We start from the raw sequence: 26,572 nt of genomic DNA, 5'->3' as shown, positions 1-26,572 counted from the left end.
AAAAGATGAGCATCTTTCCCCCCAAAATCTCCTTACTATGCCCAGTGAGAAACCAAATCTCATCTTTATTTCTGCCATGAGATCATTTACACTTCCTAAAGTGTCAGGCTCAATGTTTCGCCAGTCAGCGGTAGAATTGACTGTGCCAAATGAGTTTATTTATAACCACTTCAATACTATTCAGCGGCTATAACAGAAATGAACCAGGAAAAGGAGGTGAGGGATAAGAAATTAAAAAGAAAAAAATATATTAACTGTATTTTGAAGCCTTGGGCCTCAGTATCAGAGAGCCTAACTATATTATATCTCCCCTTTGCTGAGCAGTGGTAAAGATTAGAAGGCTATTCTCTTCTGTCTTAAGACCTGAAACTCCTTTATTTCACTGTTTTCTTGTGCCCATGGGCTTTTTAACATAGGAAAAATCCCAACACTTGAAGGAATTCTGACTGCTGGAAACACAGCAGAGCTATAAGATAACTTAACAGCCTGGATACTCAGCTTGCATGGAATGGTTTTAAACTACACCCCCACCTTATTTTTTAATCATGGAAAAGAGAAACTGAGCCACGTCACTAGGCAAATTCAATTTTAGGAGCAGTGAGCTTGCCAGGATCTCAAATATCAGAGCCTGCACATTGAGTTATGTGTGGACAGGCAGGAGAACATCATGTCTGAACCACATCATTCAGCACTGACATGTGACCCTGCCTAGGAATTTAGAAAGGGTCACTCATGTATGTGATAGCCACTGAGTAGACATCTGAAAATGGGTTACTAACAACAGCCAAGTATCTTTACTGCATGTCTCTAAAGAAACTATACCTCCACCCTTATTCCCTGAAACGAAATAAAACAGTTTGTGTACTAAAGGAAATAGAATTGACAATAAAATATATCTGTAAACACATACACCCATGTATAATATACAATTATATGCATAATTACATATATGTAATAAAAAACTTACTTTAAAAGATTTTTAATAATGATCAGTGCATTAAGTATTTTTTGCATAATCTTTTATCATGCTTTTTTGTATGTGTAATTTTCTTTTAAAGAATTAAAAAACTTAAAAAGATACAGACTTTGGTAGGAATAAAATCTTCCTGCTAAGTTGGAAGTCAAATAGAAAAAGGAATGGAGACAAGATAGTGAGAGAAGGAGAAAGGAAAAACAAAAAGAAAAATAAGCATTAAGACCAAATTTGAAACTCAAAACTTAAAATATTAGAAGAAAGCATTAGTGTTGCTAACCTATATCATCAAAGTTTAAAACTCGTATCAGAAAATTTTGTAGACAAGAAACTAAGTAAAAACTCTTATGAATCAGGGTCTCAAGCATGTATTTTACAAGCAAATTTTCATTTAAAAATACAATAAGTAGGGGTGCCTGGGGGGCTTGGTCGGTTAAGCGTCCAGCTTTGGCTCAGGTCATGATCTCACAGCTTGTGAGTTCAACCCTGCTTTGGGCTCTGTGCTGACAGCTCAGAGCCTGGAGCCTGCTTCAGATTCTGTGTTTCCCTCTCTCTCTCCCCGCCTCCCCTGCTCATGCTCTGTCTCTCAAAAATAAATAAACATTAAAAAAAATAAAAATACAATAAATAAAAAAAAGAAACGTGCTTGTAGGAAAAGAGGCAAGTACAACACAAAAGCAATTTGGATAGAACAACGTCTCCACCATGTGACCATCTAGGATATTGTGACTAAAAACTCTTAAGGTAGTGTTGCATTTTTGTACTTCTAGGTATTCAGAGAAATCATTTTTTAGTGTGTCCCCCAGGACCAGATGAAATTAAGCTGAAGACTTATCCTTCATACCTGACAGACTCTACCCTGTCCTAAGCCAACATTAAAGATACGACTTCCTACAGGTTGGCAGGACTTATGAATGATGTAATTGCCTCCTAAGAAGGGATTTGATAACATTGAATCTGGGTCTATGAAGTTTGAGACATTATGACTCTAAGATCCAAAATGTGTGAATTCTGATCATTTAATTCACCAATGTCAGGGACATTTATGATATTACAGGGCAACCTAGAAGATAATTAATTTCTAGCCCTAGGAAAACAATGCCATATTACTCTTATTTCTCTGAACTCCCAGACACTTCTATAATTAATTAGTCCCACAAGAGCTACTTTTCAGTGGTCAGCAAGTACTACTTGTGTAGTATTTCAGTTTTCTCCACTAATGTCAAATGGAAAGCTTTAAATTTCTTTTTAATATATTTTTTAATGTTTATTTTTGAGAGACACAGAGAGAGAGAGAGAGAGAGAGAGAGAGAGGATCCGAAGCAGGCTCTACGCTGTCAACACAGAGCCAACTTGGGGCTTGAACTCACGAACCACAAGATCATGACTGGAGCTGAAGTCAGGCGCTTAATGGACTGAGCCACCCAGATGACCCCACCAGCTTTAAATTTCTTAGCTTATAGTAGTCACTTAGGTATCATTGTTATTTAAAAAGTAAAAAAATATTGGGGCACCTGGGTGGCTCAGTCAGTTAAGTGTCCGACCTCAGCCCAGGTCATGATCTCACAATTCATGAGGTAGAGCCCTGTGTCAGGCTGTGTGCTGACAGCTCAGAGCCTGGAGCCTGCCTCGGATTCTGTGTCTCCCTCTCTCTCTGCCCCTCCCCTGTTCATGCTCTCTCAGTCTCTCAAAAACAAATAAACGTTAAAAAAAAAAAAAAAGTAAAAAAATATTATAAACTTGTGAAATGGGAAATCAGTAAAATAAAAAAATTAAATAATGCTATTAAATATATACAAAAGTGAGAAGCACCTGGACAGCTCAGCTGGTTAAGCGTCTGACTCTTGATTTTAGCTCAGGGCATGAATCTCACGGTTCGTGAGTTTGAGCCCTGCTTTGGGCTCTGTGCTGACTGTAGTGCAGCGCCTGCTTGGGATTTGGATTCTCTCTTTCCCTCTCTCTCTGTCCCTCCCCCGCACTCTCTCTCTCAAAATAATAAACTTAAAAAAATATATATATATATATAAACTTGATAAAGCATCTATTCTATTCTAGTAACCTTAAGATTGAACACTTATGAAAGAGTAAAGGATACAATTGCCATACAAATATTTTTGAGTGTTTTGTGTAAGGCTCTATGGTTAATTTGGGTATAGGATCCTGGGGATTAAAATACTGTATTTTGAAGATATTTCTAAAAAATTTTTATTTACTTATTTTGAGAGAGAGTGTGTGTGCAAGCAGGGGAGAGGCAGAGAGAGAGGGAGAAAGAGAATCCCAAGGAAGCTCCATGCTCAGCGCAGAGCCTGACATGGGGCTTGATCTCATGATCAAGGCAGAAAGGCAGTCCAACATGTTTTTCCAGGAAGTAGGACAAAGTAGTTAAGACTCTCTCCGGTCTTCTGAATTCTCAATTTCCTGATAATCTGTGAAACTCCTGGAGGACACGGATTGTCATTTCTGAGAAGCTCTGGCCATGAAAGTGTGTTATATTCTGACAGGGAGAGGTTTGGCTATGTTAAGAAGCAAGAAGCAACTTGTGTTGAACATCTGATGTAAAGAAAGTTAACGGTATGTGTTTGCATTCAACTTGCTCATCTTAGAAAAAATATTTGTAAGAACACTTTAGTCTCTTTAGCCTCTTTGTGAGGGAAGTTTGGCAACTTACCTTCCAGATATAGGCAGCTTCATCACTTGAGCCACTGACTAAAAACTGGTCATCTGGACTAAGACTGGATTTAACATAGAAGGTAGAGTTTTGATGCCCATTGAAGATAGCCACTGCCAGAGGGGGAAAAAATAAAATTACTTGGTTCTTATTATTTCCAGTGTTCAAATAAATGCAGACAGTATACATGTTCTAACAAGTTTTATTAGCGTATTGACTATTGAAACAGACAGTCAAGCTATTTTCACTAAATTAAAAGGAATTGGACATTGTCACAAAAGTAAAGGAAGTCTCAGAGAGAGGCTTTATATTAGACACACTCTCATGACCTAAGCCCAAATACTTGGTATAGAGCTGGCTATAGAAGAGAAAGTGATGAAAAACATTCCTAAGAAGAATGGAACCAGTCTCCACTCTTTTAGTAAAATGCCTTTATTAGACCCCTCTTTCCCCACCCTGAGGAAGGGCTTTTCCATTGTATAATACATTGGTCCTTCTTCCTCTAAGACTTCAAATCTCAAGGACAAATTTCCTATTTTATTCTTTCCTCACTAGACCTCACAGTGCTTTGAACAGAGTAGATTTTCAAACATTTGTTGCATGAATAAGCAGTAATCAGTGGAAAGAGTTAAGATTTAGGGACAGGTCATTTGGGATGTAGGAATCTATCTTAATTTTTTTGTAGGAGTCTTTTTAATTCCACACTTTAAAAAGGCTGGAAAGAAGTAGCTAATGGGGTAAACTATATGTTCACACGTAAGATACTCCAACTAGGTTAGTTTTAGCCTTCAGGTTTAGACTTCTTACTACCTGTGGTAAAAGGGCAAGTAATCCAATCTAGCACAATGTGCTTGACAGGTTCTTCTACCCTCAGACCAAAACCTGAGGCCTCTGGTATGAGAACACTAATAGGAAATATAAGAAAAATAATCTCACTTATTGGAGAATTTAAGGATACATATAAACAGGAAAAAAAATTCACTCCAATCTTCTAACAGAAAGGAAATAGGAATTATTAAGGGACTTAATAGCTTTCCTTAAGTGGTCATAGAAACCTCTTCCTTTTACCAGAATAAAACTGGAAAAAGATCTTGTAGTTTTTGCTTTTCAAGAAAAAGCCTACATATTAAATAGTTTCCACCACAACACTCTCAGTGTGGAAGTAGAATGTGAATCAATTCAGATATAATTTTCTTTTCACCTATTATGATAGATAAATCCTCACAAAATAAACAGCCTCCTTTGTTCTGAATCCAACTCCAAAACTATATTTATTTTTTTCAACTCTAACTATGAATGGAAAACTACAGACCAAATTTCCCACTAAACCAGTAAGTGTTTACTGCCCTCTGCTGGTCTAATAATGTACACTGTAAATGCTTCACACCTTTTGAAAAATCCTTAAACCTGTATTGGCTTTGATTAGCTTAACTTAAATTAATAATTTGGGCTCTGAAAATGCTTTACTGAAGTAGTTCAGAGTCATCCTTATGAACATCACTTAGTATAATAAAATATTGTGAATTAAAAGCATGGGAAATGAAATATTAAGCCCAGGACCCTCTGAAGTATTTTTAATTAAAAAATTTTTTTATTAACATTTATTTATTTTTTGAGAGTCAGAGAGAGACAGAGCATGAGCAGGGGAGGTACAGAGAGAGGGAGACACAGAATTGGAAGCAGGCTCCAGGCTCTGAGCTGTCAGCACAGAGCCAGATGCGGGGCTCGAACCCACAAACCGTGAGATCACGACCTGAGCCGAAGTCAGTCGCCCAACCGACTGAGCCACCCAGGGGCCCCAGGACCCTCTGAAGTTTTGAAAAAGATAAGCAATTACCAGATGTCACACACACATCTGTCACTCAATTTCTAAGGAACGTTATCTATCTACCTATCTATCTATCTATCTAATACTATTTTAGGAGCACAGGAAAAAGGTCACTAAATTATTAGTAAAGTAGCATTGGGCATATTTGTTCGATGACAGAGGGACAAACTAAACTCAAGCCCCCCTTTAGGGCCACACCATAAAAAAAAATGACACAAAAAGAGCTCTTGTGGGGCATTGGGTGGCTTAGTCGGTTGAGCGTCCAACTTAAGCTCAGGTCATGATCTCACGGCTTGTGAGTTCAAGCCCCAAGTCAGGCTCTGTGCTAACAGCTTGGAGCCTAGAGCCTGCTTCAGATTCTGTCTCCAACTCTTGCTCCCCCTCCCCCACTCACTCACACTCTCTCTCTCTCTCTCAAAAATTAACAACATTAAAAAATTTTTTTAAATAAAGGAGCTCTTGTATATTTGATAACACAATTGGGATTGTATTTTTATTTTTTGGAGAAAGATTTTAAAAAGTCTATTTTATATGGCTATTTAAATTAAAAGCTATCCAAGTTCTGGCTTGACTCAGGAAAATAGGAAAAGAAGTTATATACCGCTTCCCCTTTCCAAATAACCTTGTTCTTGTTTAGACAAACACCAGAACCATCCAGGGTGTTAGAAATATCAACTGTGAAGCTGTCATAGAATTCAAAATCCTAATAATGGCTTGGGGCAGTCTTTGGAAACTTCTGTAAGAGCCCAGCTAAATTCTATACTATTTTAACGTTCCTTATTTATCAACACATCTTACTTTAATGGGAACTAGGTAACTTTGGGGATTGGTTATAGAATTCAAAGTCTGTTTCTGACCTGAGCAAGAACCAGGTTACGAATACGTAGCTTGCCTAAGTAATTGATAATATTCCTACATTATGTAACCCAAATAACCCTTTTCGATGATGTCTAAGAAATTTTCACTTCTTTTTAAAAAATGTCATGTATTGGGGCGCCTGGGTGGCGCAGTCGGTTAAGCGTCCGACTTCAGCCAGGTCACGATCTCACGGTCCGTGAGTTCGAGCCCCGCGTCGGGCTCTGGGCTGATGGCTCAGAGCCTGGAGCCTGTTTCCGATTCTGTGTCTCCCTCTCTCTCTGCCCCTCCCCCGTTCATGCTCTGTCTCTCTCTGTCCCAAAAATAAATAAACGTTGAGAAAAAAATTAAAAAAAAAAAAAAAAAAAGTCATGTATCAACTTTGAACACCAAATTCCAATTTTAATTTTCTTGAAGAAAAAAAAAAGGCGAGGTTGGGGAAAACCAGAGACAAATTTAAGGAGGCTGAGTAGATAAAAAGTATTTAGGGGCTTAAAAACTTCAGCCCCCTAATTTTAACAACCCCCAAACAAGACAAAAGCTAAGCAGACCAGCTTTCTGTATCACAAAAATTGAGATAAATCTAAATATAGTCAAAGGGACATAATTTCAGGAAAGACTCACCGTTAACATAAAATTAAATCACCATAGCAGGATTCTGTTTACTTGTGCAATTACCACAGGGAAATGTATCTATCAAAACATCACTAGAATTAATCAAAGAACTCAAGGTCCTAATACGTCTTCATAAATTTGGTTTAGAAAAAAGGCCAATATTAAATTATCACTAACAAACACTTCCATAGTAGTTTTTGGGTAGGAGATTTGAAGTTGCTAAGATCTTACCTGGAGAAGTCTTTAATCCAGTCATATTGAACATGTAGATGTTGTCATCTGTGCAGTTAGCAAATAAAGTAGAGCCCGTGGAATCCAAAATCAGACTTGAGTATCCTAGAAAAAGGAAACTTTAGTTAGCATGTCCTGATGACAGTGAGTAGAACAGAAGTGAAAATGTGGAGGCAAAAAGAACATTCCACAAGATTATCAGAATTTGTCTTCCCCCAAATATATATAAACCAAAAATATTCTTCAGAATGTTTATCTTTCTAATTTCAAAAAGATACAATGACATGTTAGCTTTAAGTCTGTGTTGCTGAAAACCAGCTTGATATTTATTTTTAAAATTTTAACAAAAACTCGCACATCTAAAAAAAGTCCTACAGGCTATAAAGAGGCTTACCTAGTTTTCGAGTGCTGCTACCTGGGTACAGAAAAGACTTGGATGCTATGGGTTCCTGTCGATAAGCAGTATAATTCTTCCGTAAATCCCATATTTTGATTACCCTAAAAACCAAGGTAAAGAAAGTTATTTTGTAGCCACCCAACTCCAACCAGTTTCTTGAATGTGAAATGACTTTTAATCTGACTCCTCTGGCTCATCAATCAGGTATAATGAGGATATCTCACTGGGAAACAGATTGAACTATCTCATACCGTTATTTCCAATGTCAGGCTAACAACTTAAGCGGAACGGAAACAGATGTGATCTGACCCAGTGATGGGTTACCTTGAGTTTACTTTAAGGGAGCGGAAAAGGAAGATGAAGGTTGGGTTCCGATGGTCATTGTTTCATTGTTTTCAGAAACAAAACAAAATAAATGCTTCCTAAGCCATTAACACTCTGCATGTAACCTCTAACATCATAAGGAATAAGCCCTGTCCCTATGGTTATCTCTCTATATAAATCCTTAAGTAATCTAAATAAATTTTCCAGTGAAATGAAGTATTTCTTCATTTCACTTATTGGTATAATTGTCTTAATCCTCAACATCTAGTTTATAGGCAACCTGAAAAAAACCCAAGTTTGGTATAAAAGGGCAGTATCCTTGCAAACAAACAGAGCAAGCTTTCATAGCCATTCAGAAGCATTACTAATAACCTTCAGATAATCCTTCATTTGTGCCTGAGAATTTGGTCCACAGACAAGTTTTGGTGTCCAGAAGAGACAACAGAAATCCTAGTTCATTAAGCCATCATCCTAAATTAGTTTCGAAGGTAGGGATGTCTTCAGAGATACAATGAGCAAATAAGAGGGCAAAGAAGGGTGCTTAAAAAAACATTCAAAGAATTTTTATTCTAACAAAGCAACCAATCAAGAAGTACCACAAACTTATTTGAAAACCAAACATTCAGACCAATCACGGATGGTAGGTATGTGAAAGTCATTAGGCCTTATTACTCCTTGAAATGCCCATTATATACCCAGAATCAGATTTCTTCTTTTAGGGTTATTACTAAACCTGAGAAGATAAAATCCAAAATAACAGAAATCTTACTCCTCAAAATAAGACCCACTGCTTAAATTCTACCGCATGGACAAGTGAGCTACCCATCCAGCTTCTCTACAACAGCAATAGCAGCCAACAATGCTCCCGTGTGCTAGGTAATGTGCTCAGTGTGATACATTACCTCATTTAATTTTTTGAGCAAAAGTCCTAACTAGGTATTTTTCAGTGTCATCTGTAGTTCTCAGCTGGATATTCACTATGTCGAAAGTTAAAAGCACACACATTCAATTTTAACGGGACTAGGTGACTTCCCTATGTTTATGAAAGAGATCTCATCAAAAGAAGCAAGGCTCTTACCCATCCACAGCTCCCGCCGAGACTAATGTATTCTCATCTTGAAAGAGGACCACAGTAACACTCTGCTGGAAATCCTAACAGCACCAGAGGCAGAAAAAGAATGGCAGAAAGTCCTATTTTGGGTATCATAATCTTCACCACAAAGAAACCAAGATGCTAAAATGATGGCTTCCCCCTCACCCAAACTCTGAGTTAGACTAAATTTTCCCTTTCCAATAATCCTAAATCAGATATTTATCCTGACCAAGAAGTAGTTTTGTGTGAAAATGACCTAAACATCATTAAGTTATAGTACATAGTGTTGACTTTGCCTTGTACTCAAGAAACAAACTGGTTCTACTTAAAATCAGCCCTACTAATAAGCTGTGTATTCTTAGAAAACTCATTTAACTTCCCTGTGCCTGTTTCATCTGTAGAATGTCACCATCTACCTAAACTATCATATAGGAGTGTCTAAAGAATTATGGATAAAAAATGACTACATGCTCTGAAAAATTCAAAGGAGCTCAGTAGAGTTTTACCTCCTAATTGTCATTAACAAATTTCCTTGGCTCAGAATCTGATTGTCTAAAATGATATTAATTTTAACTTCATCTGGCCTCCAAAAATCACATTAACCCTGTCAGTTTCTTCTCATGCCTGTGTCCTATTCATGGTTTACAATTTTAATTAGTAAACACATTTCTCTAACATATTAATTTGAATCCTACAGACCAGGAATATTAGCAAAATAAACACAATAAGACCCACCAAAAAAATGGCGATTTTTTTTTTTTTTTTGAAAGAGAAAAGGTATATTATGGGCATTGTTTAAGCTTTGACTACAAATTTTCAGAGAGATACTATATTCTACCTAAATGTCTCAATATATTTAATATTTTGCCAAATGTTTAAAAAAATAATAAAAATCTACATATTTCCTGTAGTTATGAAAACAACAGGGATTCCCTCCTCCTAAAGAAAACTCTATCAAGGTACTTAATATGCTTCTTCAAACCATCCCCCCTTTTCTAATGAATTACATTATACTCTAGATACGTGTATGTATGGAGGTCTCTAGGGATGAGGTTCAGGAAGATGACTTTTTACTATACTTCCAGGTGACTGTGTTGCACCCTACAGTTTGAGAACTACTACTGTAGTACTGTAGGTATTGAGTATTAAGCAATAAACCACTGATACCAAGAGGAAATGAAGATTCTCATTCATTTAATCTATAGCTCCTATTTTATGCCCAAGAAGTTCTATAAAATGAGATTCTATCCTGTTAAGATGCACACATGTACACAGCTATAAAACCTTACCACAGAAGGAGCAAGTCCTTTTGAATTCTGTTTCTTCTTAGGTTTTGAAGGGGTTTGCTTGTCTAAGGTATTGTGAGCTCCACTGATTTGATTCACTTGCCTATAAAATCCATCTGAAAGATATTTCGAACAAACTGATTTAGGTTTCAGAACTTTATTCCCATGCTGAATATAACATTTATGTATAAGATCCCAAAATTGTATTCCTAAAAGTGAAAGAAGAAGCTGGGAGCTACTGCATTACATTTCTTTCAGTGAGATTATAATATATCAAAAAGAAATAAACGTATGGATATTTAGAGCAGCTTTATTCCTAACTGCCAAAACTTAGAAGCAATCAAGATGTCTTTCAGGAGATGAATGTATAAGTAAACTGTGGTATATCCAGACAATGGCATAGTATTCAGTGGTAAAAAGAAATGAGCTACCAAGCCACGAATAGACATGGAGGAACCTTAAATACGTATTAAGTGAGAGAAGCAAATCTCAAAAGGCTACATATGTAAGATTCCAATTATATGACATACTGAAAGAAGCAAAACTATGGAGCCAGTAAAAGATCAGTGGTTGCCAAGGGTCAGGATGAATAGGCAGAGCACAGGGGAATTTTAGCGTTGTGAAACTAGTCTGCGTGATACCATAATTATAGATACATGTCATCATGTTTGTCAAAGCCAACAGAATGTACAATACCGAGAGAGAACCCTAATGTAAAGTACAGAGGGACACTGGGTACTAATGATGTATCAGTGCAGGTGTATCAATTTTGACAAATGTCCACAGCTCAGCTGTGGGATGCTGACAGTGGGAAAGGCTGTAAGGATAGGGAGTAGACCAGTACAGAGAAAATTCTGGATTTTCTGCTCCATTTTGCTGTGTATCTAAAAGCCCTCTGAAAAATAGTCTGTTAAAAATAAATAAGTTATTTTTAAAAAAGCAAGCAGAGGGGCGCCTGGGTGGCGCAGTCGGTTAAAGCGTCCGACTTCAGCCAGGTCACGATCTCGCGGTCCGGGAGTTCGAGCCCCACGTCAGGCTCTGGGCTGATGGCTCAGAGCCTGGAGCCTGTTTCCGATTCTGTGTCTCCCTCTCTCTCTGCCCCTCCCCCGTTCATGCTCTGTCTCTCTCTGTCCCAAAAAGAAATAAACGTTGAAAAAAAAAAAAAATTTTAAAAAAGCAAGCAGAGATACGATCATTGCATTCTGCTTAATGGTATCATGGGGGCAGTGTGAGCATAATTATGTTTAATCCAATTCTTTAAAGCCAAATAATTTTTAAACTAAAAGATCATCTCCCAGTGAGCCCATGTATTAATAATCCCATCAATAGTTTAGGTAAATTATTGCAGTTCAGAAGACAACAGAAGTAAATATGGAGGGTAATACTTGCAACACAATGAGAATTTGAACAGTTAGCAGAAATGGGGGATTGTGAACATGTGCCCCCTGGTGGTAACTATATGAAATCACTAACTCAATCAACGTAAGTATGGGGTGATCCTACATTTATCAAAACTAAAATGGAACTAGGCTACCTTTTTTGTTGCACCTGGTGTCCCAGACCATAATGTTGCCATCTCTTCCACCTGTACAGAAGACGGCTATGGGGAAATAGTTTATAAGAAGTTAACAAAACCAGTCAATAATGCATGCATTTCAATTTAAGTTTCCTAGAGCATGTACTATATGCTACGCACTGTAATTGGCAGAGGAGATTAAAATCGAAAAAAATACATGGCTTAACAATAAGAGAAAACAAGCCGTGAAGGGAAAAGACTACAAAGAACTCAAAATGTTTATGCTGAAAAAAACACTTTACAGAACAATCCCTCTGTGTAAATATTCTTAAAACCACACAAAACACTATATATGGTATGCTTATGGAAAGAATAATGATAAACAAACAGTAACCAAAATATACTGAGAGCTTACTAAGCGCTACACACTAACCCATGTGCTTTATATAAATTATCTCAATCCTTGTTATCAACCCTCTTAGGGGGTTATTACTATCCCCATTTTATTGATAAGAAAACTAAGGCATAGAGAAGATAAGTAACTTATAAAGATATTCTTAGCAGAATAAATCGAGAGCCCACTCTCCAAATCTCCAAGCTATACTGTCTCAGTATTAAAATATGGACCAGATCTACACAAAATGGTACAAGAGGTTGCCTCTAGGTTAGAAAAAAGGGCAATGGGATTAGAGAAGGGAACATAGGGGAACTTCAATTTATCTGTAATGTTTTACTCTTTAAAAACTAAACCAAAAAGACTCTGTTTCCTGTGTGAAAGAGTGAGCCCTTACCGAACCAATCTTTACCTGCATTAGCTATCAATTTTGGACAAAATATAAAAACCAACTACCTGAGGGCTGTTTAGAAACTGAACAAAAACATGCAATTTTTGGAGGGGAGTTTACACCTGATGCAAATGATTGGCCTGGGCTAAATTACTGTTTTTTTGTAGTTTTGCCTTGAAGGTAGCCACAGTTGCACGAGCAGTACCAGGCAGCTAAGATGCCAATAAAATATCTGCCATCTTTCAAGCCATAGGAACTAGGAAAAGGAGACTGAGGCAACAAGAGCTGCCAGAGTGAGAGGGGAACTCCACAGAGAGCCAGAGAAAGGGTAACTCTAATTCTGTGTTTAAATTTAAAGCACAGGGCACCTGGGTGGCTCAGTCGGTTAAGCCTCCGACTTCGGTTCAGGTCATGATCTCACAGCCTGTGAGTTCGAGCCCCATGTTGGGCTCTGTGCTGACAGCTCAGAGCCTGGAGCCTGCTTCAGATTCTGTGTCTCCCTCTCTCTGTGCCTCTCCTCTGCTCATACTGTCTCTAAAAATAAATAAACATTAAAAAAATTAAATTTAGCACGAGTCTCTGGTTGACCCCTGAACCATATATGCAAGGGAAAACCAAAGGCAGCTGGTAATTAAGGCTTATGTTGAAGAACTGAAAATGGGGTCTGACCCTTCTGTATGTCTAACAGCCTGCCATCTAACTACTACTGAGTTAATTGCCTGTTAAAACAAAAATATCAACAAATGAAAGTCCAGGGAAATAAAAATGACTTTGCCCAAGAGTTTAGAGGCAGAAACCACATTAAAACAGGGGTTCTACATATGGTTGTAAAAGTGTGCCTTGTACAAAGGCATTTGGCTGAAGGATCTAAAATCTAATCTGTGTTTACCAACCAAACTATGTGGCCTTGGGGGCAGTGTCCAACCAGATAATTCATGCTGGAGCACCTACAGACTACTGGGAGCCATGATAAAAGCCACCAGCCCCAATTTCTAACACAGTGCTTTTTTCTACTAGACCACATTGGTATAGACTTACTGTATAGAGTTTTAAAGAAATTAAGCGAAGGGACCAAAAGATACAGTGTTTCCCTTTCCTATTACTCTTTAAATAAATTTACTTTGTAAGGTAAATTTTCATCTTATTTTTATAAACTCACAGCAAACTCTGACACAGTAGTAAATCAGAACACAAACACCTAACTTTATACAATAGATGTATGAATGAAAACTTAGAGGTAAAAACTATGCCATTTATTTTTCTTCAAGGTTCCGCTCTCAAAAGCAACCACAGTCAATTAAAATTGACATTTTTTTGAGTACATATCAGCTCAACAACTCAGTTTGATTTTCCTGAGTGCTCATGTGAATAAATGAAAATGTTCCTTTTAAAAATAGAATATTTCTTAATGATAAAGGAGACTGCAATGCTTGTCTTTACCACTGAGGTAAAAATCAGATTAGTTCAGCCACTTCTTTGAGATCAATGTTTGTTGGTCTTTTTGTTAAAAAAAAAAAAAAAAAAAAATTCAGTGAGAAACTAATAGAGGAAGGAGAAAAGAAGTGAACAGAAATGAAGAGCTCATTCAGACAATCCTGTTTTTCCCTAGCTACTACAGCACTGTTCTGTATTATATCACTCTTTATATCTTCTTTCTCTATTATAATAGCAAAATAAATATAGAAAGATCAATTGTGAGTAAATAATGGTTGAAAACATATTAGAGAATTGGGCCATTTAAAGTAATTAAATAGTAAATTTTTAGGTAGAGAATCATGCCCATTTTATCAAGTTTCCCACTCTATCCTCACACCCCATTTAATTAAAATTTTACAAGTAAAGTATCTAATTTATAAATAGAGTTAACCAGTGTCCAGTACAGGTTTTGATTTTAAAGGACACTCGAAGTTGTACAGAGGTATTGTGGCTGTTTATAAGTATTTACCTTATCTGCAAGATTATAGAAAAAAATTATCTGAAGATTCTTAACAGGGACAAGCTGGAGATAATGTCCATAAGAACGGGACTAAAAGCCAACTTTACTTCATGGGTTTCAGTCATGAGACTCTCAATCATCTATGTAGGTAAAGTAGCAACTCTGACAGGGGAAAGGGAGGAAACAATCACAGCTTCTTATTAACTCACTACAAAGGTTAAGGACATGAAAGAGGAAAGGTACAAACCTACCTTTCTCAAACTTAGAAAAGGCAACTGATTTGAGGCTGCACTGATGACCTTTGCATGTTCCAATCAGCTCACCAGCTTTTACATCCCAAAATTTGGCTGTTTGATCACCTGCTGCTGTAACCTTTCAAAAATAAGGTATCATAATTTAATAAAGAAACGCTTTACCAGTGTTTACCCAAATTCCAATAAAATGAAAGTCACTTACAAGCTTAAGTTCACCAGGAACCCAGGCCAGATCAAAGACAGCATTCCAGTGAGCCATCCATTCTAAACAAAGAAAATGGTGAACGTGAAATGTCTAGACTATGTTCGGGGTAGCCATATCAATAGCCATCTGAATTTCTTGAAAGCTGTTGTGAAAAGATCAGTCATCAGCACCCCACAGTCCATGGGCCAAAGAGAACTTGTGTACACACAGACATTATACATTCCCTTTACTACTATAGAGAACTACCATTTGATATCAAATTCCTTTCCATGAGGTGACTACTAATATACTCTCCAAAATGGAATGTTTCTGAAACATTTCCAGTTCAAAAATCTTCATTATGCTCTCTGAATGCAATGTAAACTAGTTTGACATTCAAGGTTCTGCATACTTTGGTCTTTATCTCTGTTGCAAGGTTTATCTCTCACTGTTCTCCATATACCTTATTCCAACCAAACTGGATCACTCCCTATTCCCTAATTGTAGCCTATGCTTTCTTATCTCCAGGGCTCTGCTGATGCTTTTGCCTCCACCTGGCGTGTCCTATTCCACCTCCATTGGTTTAAATACCATAGTCCAACTCAAATATCCTACACTTCATGAAAAATTTTCCTTGCCATCTTTACTACACGAAAGCTTTCCTTTTGACACCTGTGGCATTTTTCTTGTACATCTACATCATTTATAGCCTGTTTTATTTATCTCCACACTTGACTTAACTAGTTCCAAACTATTAGCTTCTTAAGGTCAGCAGAACTTTTCCTTGGGAAATGCTTGGGCAACATAAATACTTGAAAGTGATGTTTCCTCCAATCACGTTAAGTGTAAAAGATTTAACTTCTTAAAAGAAGAACTGTTTTTAATCCTAAAATGTGTGTGTGTGTTTTTTTTTTAAACTTTCAGTAAAGGTATTGCCATAGTTAATAATATTGACAGAAAGGCAGTCCACCATTTACTTTCGGCCTGGTCCCTGAACAGACTTAATCAGAAGTGAATAGGGGCACCTGGGTGGCTCAGTCGGTTGAGTGACCGACTTCAGCTCAGGTCATGATCTCACGGTTTGTGGGTTTGAGCCCCGCGTCGGGCTCTGTGCTGACAGCTTAGAGCCTGGAGCCTGCTTCGGATTCTGTGTCTCCCTCTCTCTGCCCCTCCCCCACTCATGCTCTATCTCGGTCTCAGAAATAAACATTAAAAAAAAATTAAAAAAAAAAAAAGAAGTGAATATAATTGGTAATATATCCAAATAACAATTTACATGAGGCTTTATGAATTCAGAATAATGTTAAAACAACAAGTTTAGACCTAGACTTACCTTTGACACACTTCTTTCGATTGGCTTGTGATTCTGTGTTATATAACCTAACGAAGCCTTCTTCATTGGCAACTGCTAGTATATGCTCCATATTGGGAGCTAAATAAGAAATAAAAAATAAAATATATAAAAAGTAACACAAAAATTTTAAAGCTGAGTATAAAGCTCTAAAAACAATACACTATAGATTAACTGAATGCTACTAGTTAAACACAAAGAATCTGTTTGAAAAGAGGGAAGAGGATTCTACCCAAATAGCATTTGATATGGTAGAGACGTTATTTGAATTAAAGACTGCTTAAAATTTGCCATAATATCTAATTCAGTGAATGACTCAAAACCACCAAAATTATCTTCAGATAATCTCTTATTTAGAGAAGGGTAGTACTTAAAGTAAGAGTGGTACTGACCAATGGCGAAGAAAAGCATATGATACAAGCCACCAGCAAGTTGAGTCTACTAGTTAAATTTCCTTTTCATACCCTTTTACTTTTCCTCTCTTAAATCATTAACCGTGGGGACAAGTACTTCTATTTCTGTTCATATGTTCCCCAATGCATTATAGAAAGAGAGAGATTCCATCAGACCAAAAGGTGTACCTACTGGGCAAATCAGTTTTTCATGATGGCTGAACCTTTGCAATCCTTTCCCAGTATCAATTAAAAAACAACAAAACCAACAATGCTATAATAGTCTATGCTTTAGAGGAAATCTATAATTATGCATAGAGATTAAGAAAAGCCTATTTCATAAATCATAGAACAGTTATTAGAAAAATTCTAGGGGCACCTGGGTGGCTCAGTCGTTAAGTGACCGACTTCAGCTTAGGTCATGATCTCACGGTTGGTGAGTTCGAGCCCCATGTCAAGCTCTGTGCTGACAGCTCAGAGCCTGGAGCCTGCTTCGGATTCTGTGTCTCCCTCTTTCTCTGCCCCTCCCCTGCTCATGCTCTGTTTCTGTCTCAAAAATAAAAAATAAACATTAAAAAAAACACATAGAAAAACTCTACCATCTATCTAACTTACTTTTTCTTGAAAGGGGGACAGCCAGTATTATTTCTTCTCTAAGTGTGAAACAGATTATTTCTGAGCAAGCCTAGATTAGATAGTAATTCTCTTACCAGAAGAGAAGGTACATCCAAAAGGAGGAACTGGGACTCCTGTTTCTCCATAAGAAGTGTGCTCATCATTACAGTTGCACTGATAACCAGTTAGAAGGGACTGTAGAGGGTACTGTGAAGACCATCCTAAAGTAAGACACAATTCCTTATAGAATTCCAATATATCATCACATATCAGTACTTTAAACAAGCACAGAGGTACATATCTGTTTTTAACAGCTTTACATACTTTATATAGATCCACTCACTATCCAGGATCCTCTAGAATACAGTTTCTGATATTTCCCTAAGGGAATCTGAGGTAGAAAGGTAGAAATGAAAGAGCGCACTCAACTTCTGGTGAGGTACAGCTTTAGGCTTAAATGGAGTCTTAATCCATTTTAAATGGAGACTCTCCTTTGTACAGTGGAGATTTTAAAAAGCAAGTGGCCTCTGCACATTAAAAAAGATCTTACCTCTCCTCCACCCTTTGGTGACAACCACAAAACACAACCACAAAGATTACCGCAACCATTAAAACTGCCCTTCTCTTCAATTAAAAATTGTTTCCAGAGTTTCTAAATCAACATCACCGCAAACTCTTAAATTACTAGAAATATCGTACATAATCCAATGGTCAAAGAGTTAAAGGAAATAATGTAGGTAAATGTGCCCACCTAGCCACTAACATATTCACAAGTAAATTCTAATTCCATTTCCTCTTTCCTTATCAGTGCTGAAATTCTAGGATTCTAAAATGTTAACAGCAACAAGTCACAGTATCTTAAAGTACATTAGAGCAGTTTTCATGTGAGGCATTACGTACCTACCCCTAGAGTACAATCGGTTAAACCCTGGGTAGTGGTAGGGTCAGGGAAGTCTTTAGAGTCTCTAGAAATCGAAGTTGAGAGATGACTAAGTTTTCACTGAATATACAAGAGAGAGGAAGAAATTCAGGGTACAGGGAGAATTTATTCGACTTCGGTCAGAGATCTAATGTGCACTATGGTCCTAAATAAATAGTAAGCAATCTTCAAAGATTTGTTTTATCATTTAGATATAGGGGTCAATACATTTAAAATATTTAAAATACTTAAATATTTTAAACTGAGAACTGAGAACTAAATGTTTATTAAGCACCAGAGGACAATGAAGTTACATTCTATTGAGAGGTGTCTAAATAATTAATAAACACTCTTACATTTTAGGGTACTTTTAATTTCCACTTTCATCAAAAATACTGTTTGGAGAAGACCTCTTAGTCTGACATACCTCAGACACATCTAGCTTTGGTGTTCCTAGAGATAACCGGAAAGAATCGGTACAAAAGAAGCAAAGAATACAAACCAGATTTAGTCATTATTCCTGGGGATATTACCTCAAGGTCAGGTATCAGGGTAAATAAGCCATTAAAAGACCATTAAAGGAAGAATACAACAGTTATGTTGTAAAATATACATCTACAGGATGAATTTTAAAACAAAAACCTGTATTTTAAAGTCATGTAAATGTACACTTGTGGTTTGGGATTAAAAAATATAATAATCTAATGATTGCAACACAAAGAGTCTAAAGGACCAAGTCTTTAACAATTTAGGCAGAACTGAACAGGATAAGCTCTGGAGATGCAATTCTCTGCAATTACACAGGGACTCCTTCAAACTCTACCTTACTGCTTATGGACTAATATGCACAAAAGGCCTAACAGGGCTTGGTAACTTGTCCCTATCCACCCTTACATTTTTGCACTCCCTATAACAAACAGTTGTAGACGGCTCTCTTAACCAACTGTTGGATCCTTATTGTGCTTTGCAGTTTCCAATACGAATGTATAATTCTTTTCCCCATAACACTCACTTGGAAAAGCCTGTTCTTTCCTCGATGTACAATTTAAGCCCCTAGAATTACACGCCAATTTTTCAAGGAGTATCTAAGATATGAGAGTTTTCAGTGAATCATTTGATATATGTGCATTTCTATAATGTCTGAGAAGGTTGTGGCTCTTTTCCCTCCTCTCCCTTCATCACTGTCTTTCTTCTACTTTTCAAAAGAAAGGCATTTCCATGTCCCAATCTTAAAACTTGTGTTGATCCAAAGTATAAAAACTTATGGGACTCCAACTAAGAGACAATAGGATAATTCCTTTAATAAAGGCATCATAAATAGCCCAATTCATCTCTTTAAGATATACTTCCAATGAAATTTTACTTTTTGCTTCATAATTACTTATCAAAATTAATAGTCCCTATTGTTTTGATAACTTATATACTAATAACTGTAACAATTCAGAAGAAACTCTTAACACTTAGAGCCTTATGATTACAGAAAATTTTGACAGTGTGGTCAGTAAAATAACTTTTCAAGCCTAGAATCAAATTACATTAGGATAAATCCTGTGAAAGACAGTGGAAATAAAATCAAGAGAAAAAGCAACTATAGCTGACCTTGAACACAGGTTTGAACTGTGCGAGTCCCTTGACATGTGGATTTTTTTTGACAAATACAGTACTGTAAATGAATTTTCTCTTCCTAATGATTTTCTTAATAATAACTTTTCTCTAGTTTTATCGTAAAAATACAGTATATAATATGCATAACATAGAAATCATGCGTTAACTATGTTATTGGTAAGGCTTCCTTCCAGTTAACAGGAGGCTATTAGTAAAGCTGTGGAGAAGTCAAAAGTTATGGTGGAATTTTGACTGCGTGGCATTGATGACTCTAACCCCCATGTTGCTCAAGGTTCAACTGTACATATAAAATATGGCAGTTAAAGAGTTTGTTCATATTTTTTAAAAATGATTGATGTGATCATCAAATCACTAGTTTTTATATCCTATTAGATACATTTTAATTTTTTATTTTAAAATTTCAGTAAGTTTAAACCTATGATAAAAACTTTCAGATAACAATTTAAAAATAGATAGAGGAATAATCAGATGTCCACTTTAGAAAGACTGTTAGCAGCAATGTGGAGCATAAACTGGAGAGAGAGAAACTAAGAGACCATTTAGGAAACTTGTTATTTAGTACAGACAAGAAGTTATCAGTGGAAATGGAATGGTAAGCATAGAACAGATCCAAGATACACTGATGAGACAAAATCAGTGGGAATAGAGAGGACAGATTCAAGAGGTTTTAAGAGAACTTTCTGTATCTTGTGGACAACAGAGGAATTTTGATTGACTCAAGTTTCTGGCTAAGAAGACTAGTTTCAAATAATGGGACAACTCCCTAAAGTAGGTAATACAGCAGGTTTGAGGAAAAAGTTCCGTTTTGAGTACTTGAGTCTGAGATGTTTGTGAGACTGACCTGCCGGGTGAAGATACTCACACAGCTTTTATAGGAATGGATGTAAAGTATAGGGAATGGAAGGTTGCAGGTAGTAGGGGAAGAAGGCCTGGTTGTGGCTATGATCATCCATAGGAGTAGGCAGAAGGAGAAAAGGGGCCTAGAATGGAACGCCAACATGGAAGGGGAAAGAAGAAGGTCCCACAAAATTCAGTGCATAGTATATAACAATGAATGAATTTCAGAGTCTGACACATAACAATAAATGAGTATTTGCGAATGAGAGAGAGAGGGGAAGTAGACAGATATACTGAGAGAATGAGGAAAAAAATCTGTTACAAAATAGGGGCTAAATATAGCCCCAATAGCTTGCCTCAGGTCTCACAGATAGTAAGGACTTGTGCTGGAATTAAAACTCAGGCAGTTTAACTCCAAAGATAGAGCTCTTATCCACTGGGCAGTACTGCCACTCAGGACACAGGGCACAGAGAAGGTACTTAAGCAAGGTCCCAGGCGAGTCAGAGAGGGGCATTTCGAGTACCATCAGAAAAATATACAAGGGGGAAGTAGGTAAGGATGGTACAAAGTTCAGAATGGGGGCAAGAAACTGAGGGACTATTCCTCAGTCTACTACTTCTCAATATCCTTTTCCTAGACCTTTGCCTTAATAATATAAAAAGTTCCCTTCTCAGATTCTTTTTGTTTTCCACATGATGTCAAGGGGGAAAGAAGACCTAGTCACTTTTTAAATGAATGGGATTTCATTTCTATCCAACCTCAGTCTGGGTAGTAACTCCCTGGTCAGAAACTTACCAGAAAGTTTCATTCAGGTTGATGATACTCAAACCTGAGCTCAAAACTCCTATTGCCAATGTTTTAACCTAAGGAACCCCAACAACTGTAGCGAGTAAGTTGGATTTCTACATACCACTAACACAGAAACATCCCCAAGTTATACCGCTACAGTGAAAAACGAAACAAACAAAGCATTTCAATCCCATTTCTGTAAATAACAATACATACTACCTTGGCATCGAAAAACATTTGTAATAATATACTTTAATCTACTATCAGTGATTATCTCTGGGGGATGTGGTTAAGGGCATTTTTCACTGTGTAATTTCGAATTTTTATGCACATGCAGTAATCAGGGGGAACATTTTTTTTGACCATGCTGGAAGCAGATGTTCTGTCTTCTCTGCTTGACTGAGTTCTTTAATAGCGAATCATATTCACCAGCGTATACAGCAAACAGCAGGGCTTACTAAAGTTCTAGAACAAATGAATCAATGAATTAACAAATGGATCCGTAAATGAGTGTTGAAGATCTCACAAAGCTGTTAAACCGCACACAAACACACTCAAAGGCACGCATTGTCCAGTTAATGTGCAATATAGACAGAAGCCGTAAAGAAGGCCAGCCGATTCAACTTTCCTCCCTCCGTCGGCCCGTATTACAATTTAAAAACTCCCGATTACGATTAAAAGTGTCCCAAGGACAGGAAAGTGCAGCTTTCTTCAGTAGTTCTCACTAACACGAACTCACTTTGGCCGTGGGAGAACTCGGGGGCTGGGAAACAGAGTTGGAGTCGGCCTTGGTCCGCGGTGTTGTTCGGGGGAGGTGAAGCCCGCCAGCAACAAGTAGCGGTTAGGGCCGTTACTCACCATTTCTCGGGACGCCGAACTGGGGCTGGCGGAGCACCGAATTGAAAAGCATCTGGGCCAGAGGAAAAGGTTCAACTGCAGGAAAAGCCGTGGAAATGCCCCTAGGTTCTGCAGAAATCGTAGCTTGCGCCCCTCTGAACACGACTAGTTATTGCCTCCAACTCCCGCCACTGTAAGCCCCGGCCACCAAACTCCCCGCCAAACTGACGTCACGCCCTCTGATTGGCTCTCGCCGCGGCGTCCGGGCGCCTCCGAGTCACTTCCCCCTTCCAATCCCCGCCTCCTTTTCTCCGAGCCGCGGGAACCCAGAGTTCTGGAGCTCCCTGAGCGCCTGCGCGGGGGGCCGCAGAGGCGCTGGCGAACGGCGGGGAGACCAGGGCGCATGCGTAACAGGGCTTGACATAGCGCGGAGGAAAAATCCGCGAGGTGGTGGAAGAAGATGGCGGTGCTGGGGCAGAGTTTGCAATCTTTTTAAATAGGCTTGTCGAGTAACTATTCGGGTCATGGCGTCAAACTCAACTAAGTCTTTCCTGGCAGATGCCGGCTATGGCGAACAGGAGCTGGATGCTAACTCTGCCCTTATGGAATTAGACAAAGGTATTCGAAAGAGCGGGCTGAGCGGGTGAAACGGGTGTGGGGGGCACTGGCGCCACCAGGCGGTGGTGGCCGCCGGGCAGACGCATGCGCCTAGTTTTCCTGGGAGAGGGAGAGAGGGCGGGGGCGGGCACCCATGCTTTTGGTGAATCCAGAGCTTTTGCAGCTCTGGTAGATTGCAGGGAAATTGCAACGTTGCTGGCTTGGCTTTGCACCAGTTGAACAAGTAGCGAGCTCCAGTGATGGGCCCGATTTGATCACTTGAGGGCACGGTTCCCCGATTTTCCAAGCAGTTTGTAAAAATGTAAATTTAAATTGTGAAATTGTTTTTCAATACGTTCAGTTGAGACAAGGTCTTCACCAGGAGTGCTAAATAATAATCTTACACCCACTTTATAGCGTTGTATTTTATTTCTGTAACTCTGTTACCTACGGGTTACTAGGCAGGTTAAATATGGCTAAAAAATCCAAAAAGCATCGCCCCTTTTTTTGTAAATTCCACGAGTTCTCTTTTCCTGTCGGAGAAGGGGTGAGAGGTGCGAGGGCTGCTTGGTGTAGTCGAAGGAGTTTTGGAGTTAGACTGAGTGAAATTCCAATGCCACAAATTTTATTATCATGGACAGGTCACCTAAGTTCACCTAACCTAGGTATTTTGTCTCCAAAGTGGGTTCAGTACCATTGAGCTGGCAAGACTGTTGTAAATATTGATGTAATTGTATGCAAAGGAAGCCTTTATTAAATGCTAAAGAGATATGCCTTCTTAGAGATGGATGTGGGAGGCAAAGGCAAATATTTGACGGTAAAGAACTAAAGTATTAAAACTTTCTTTCAGTGTACTTCAGTGATTTTTATTGAATGGAGGAAACGTTTTGTCACCTGGTATACAGTTAATTCTTCATTGACCAGGGCCAATGTATACTTTATCGAGGATTGGGACTACAGCTTAGAAGGATCTGTCTTTAAGTCCACTTGGAGCCATTTCCCAGCTCTCTGACGTGGACACTCTGTCAACTTTTTGGGATTTCGTTTTTTTGTTTTTTAACCTGTAAACATTTCTAGTAGGTAGGTCTAGATAAGAGTTTATCAGAAAAAGCTTTTAACTTCTTTTGATCAACATAAAGATGTCACAGCACTCCAATGAGATATTCCTTTGGTTGAGTCACATTATCTTTAGTACATCCTCATCAGCCAAGAAAATGATGCTGGGCTTTGCTTTCTCTTACCAAAGTCGTGAGCTGTTTCCCCTATGAAATATGAAATTATAATAGTAAATGTGATTTTTAAACACCACATAATCTTTTCATTCTGGAAATTCCTTCCTATTTCCCAGTGAAAGTTGCAGGTCTGGATATCTAATAACTCTACCAATTCTAAAGACATTTTCTACCACTCTGGTCCAGGTGGGCTCATTTCATGACAGTAGGACAGTGGTTGTAGAACAAAGATCAGGATCAGGCTCTGAAGAAGTTGAGAAAATTTGACATTGTGTTAAAAAATATATAACACAATTTTTGCTTTTTAGAAGTTGATATAGCATACGGTATTTCATATCTGTAAGAAATAAATGCATGATTATTGAGTGTTTAACTATAAACCGGCAGTCAGTCCTGGGTATTAAGCAAGTGATCGTGTTCAAGTCTCCCAGCAGTGCCCCAGGTGAGTATTCCCCAGATGTCTCAGGCTCAGAAAGATAATTTGAACAATATAAGAACAAAACTTGTGGGGGCGCCTGGGTGGCTCCGTCGGTTGAGGGTCCGACTTTGGCTCAGGTCATGATCTCACAGTTGGTGAGTTTGAGCCCCGCGTCGGGCTCTGTGCTGCCAGCTCAGAGCCTGGAGTCTGCTTCGGACTCTGTGTCTCCCTCGCTCTCTGCCCTTCCCCCACTCGTGCTCTATCTCTCTTTCTCTTAAAAATAAATAAACATTAAAAAAAAAAAGAACAAAACTTTTGTTCTTTTTCGCTTCACCATGCTCCCCTTTTAAAGCTGTTATGAAATTAGAGGGGCGCCTGGGTGGCGCAGTCGGTTAAGCGTCCGACTTCAGCCAGGTCACGATCTCGCGGTCCGTGAGTTCGAGCCCCGCGTCAGGCTCTGGGCTGATGGCTCGGAGCCTGGAGCCTGTTTCCGATTCTGTGTCTCCCTCTCTCTCTGCCCCTCCCCCGTTCATGCTCTGTCTCTCTCTGTCCCAAAAATAAATAAAAACGTTGAAAAAAAAAATAAAAAAAAATAAATAAAGCTGTTATGAAATTAGATTACAGGAATGGCCAGTTTCATTAGAATATAGTATTTTAACTATTGAGTCATTTCATCCTATATCTGTTAAAGTATTTCTGTTTTATGAGCCAAAGGTCATAGGGTCAGAAGGCTACAAGTTCTGACTTTGTTTTAATTCCCAAACGTCTAGACCAGAGTTCCCCAAATTGTATTCCAAGGAATAGTTTCTCAAGTATTTTAATAGGAGGTTCTTAGTCCATAGCCCCTCTTCATGTCCCTCCCTTGCACCCCCCAAAATATACACTCACATTCACACACACAACTTATTTCATCAGGCTTTGTACTAGGGAAACAGTGACAAAACAAAATGAAGCCCCTGCATCTGTAGAGCTTATATTTGGGACAGAGAAAACAGGCAATAAGCAAATATAGTAAGCATATATTGTGACAGGTAGTGATACATACTGTAAAGAAAAGTGAAACTAATGAAGGGGGCTGGAGAAAACTGGGTGTGGGATTGGGATTGGTTATTTTATTTATTTATTTTTTACTTTTATTTACTTTTGAGAGAGACAGCATGTGAGTGGGGGAGGGGCAGGGAGAAAGAGGGAGACACAGAATCCAATGCAGGCTCCAGGCTCTGAGCTGTCAGCACAGAGCCCAACGTGGAGTTTGAACCCACAAACTGTGAGATCATGACCTAAGTCTAAGTCTGACGCTTAACTGAGCTGCCCAGGTGCCCCTGGTTTGTTATTTTATGTTGGATAGTGAGGAACAGGCCTTACTGGTCAAATAGAGGAACAGCAAGTGCAAAGGCCCTGAGGTTGGAGCCTGTTTTGCATGCTGTTTCTGGAGCAGAGTGATAGACATTGAAGATAAAAAGATAGCCAGGAGCCAGTTCGTGTAGGGCAATACAAGCCATTGAAATGATTGGCTTTAATTCTGAGATGGGAAACCATAGGGAATTTTCAGCACAGGTGTGGCATATCTGACTTAATTTTGAGAAGGATCAGTCTGACTGCTGTGTTGAGAGTACATTGAAGTGGGAGAGCCAGGGATGGAAGTGAGGAAACTAGTGAGGCAATTGCCACAATCCAGGAAGAAGAAAATAGTGGTTTGGTCCAGGGTGATTTCAGTGAAGATATGTGAAGTGCTGAGATTCTGGATACATTCTGAAGGTAGAGCCAATAAGATTAGCTAATGAATGTGATGAGAATGTGAGAATTAGTGGTCAGGAAGAAACTTAGAGGTGTTTGGTCTGATCTACTAGAAGTATGTATTGCCATTTACTGAGTGGATGAAAGTGAAATCAGTTTGGGACTGCTAAATTTGAAACGTCTCTTAGTCATCCAAATGGAGATGTTGTGTAGGCAGTTAGATGTACAGATGTGACACTTGAACTCCATTATAAGGAAATATCTGTGGCACTCGTG

At 38.4% G+C, this 26,572-nt stretch overlaps 2 protein-coding genes across 3 annotated transcripts in view; one reads left to right on the top strand and one right to left on the bottom strand.

The window, feature by feature from the left end:
- The window catches only part of DTL (denticleless E3 ubiquitin protein ligase adapter), a 48,772-nt gene extending 26,253 nt beyond the window's left edge, over positions 1-22,519 (bottom strand). For both annotated transcript variants that reach the window (XM_086694492.1, XM_025921126.2), the window contains exons 1-11: positions 22,334-22,519; positions 17,399-17,524; positions 16,279-16,377; positions 14,964-15,025; positions 14,759-14,879; positions 11,805-11,870; positions 10,274-10,386; positions 8,970-9,043; positions 7,565-7,668; positions 7,171-7,275; positions 3,642-3,754 (exon numbers count right to left, since the gene is read on the bottom strand). In XM_086694492.1, the coding sequence (XP_086550618.1) occupies positions 3,642-3,754; positions 7,171-7,275; positions 7,565-7,668; positions 8,970-9,043; positions 10,274-10,386; positions 11,805-11,870; positions 14,759-14,879; positions 14,964-15,025; positions 16,279-16,377; positions 17,399-17,524; positions 22,334-22,385 (1,035 nt within the window). In that variant the 5' untranslated portion in view covers positions 22,386-22,519. The remainder of the gene's footprint in view (positions 1-3,641; positions 3,755-7,170; positions 7,276-7,564; positions 7,669-8,969; positions 9,044-10,273; positions 10,387-11,804; positions 11,871-14,758; positions 14,880-14,963; positions 15,026-16,278; positions 16,378-17,398; positions 17,525-22,333) is intronic.
- A 186-nt stretch (positions 22,520-22,705) lies between these two features.
- The window catches only part of INTS7 (integrator complex subunit 7), a 91,972-nt gene continuing 88,105 nt past the window's right edge, over positions 22,706-26,572 (top strand). The window contains exon 1 of the mRNA XM_086694099.1: positions 22,706-22,930. Coding sequence (XP_086550225.1) covers positions 22,837-22,930 — 94 coding nt within the window. The 5' untranslated portion in view covers positions 22,706-22,836. The remainder of the gene's footprint in view (positions 22,931-26,572) is intronic.

This window comes from Puma concolor, chromosome E4, assembly GCF_028749965.1.
Source record: "Puma concolor isolate L17-30 chromosome E4, mPumCon1.1.hap2, whole genome shotgun sequence".
Classification (NCBI taxonomy): domain Eukaryota; kingdom Metazoa; phylum Chordata; class Mammalia; order Carnivora; family Felidae; genus Puma; species Puma concolor.
The sequence above is the reverse complement of the archived record's forward strand: the minus strand, read 5'-3'. Positions and strand labels throughout refer to the sequence as shown.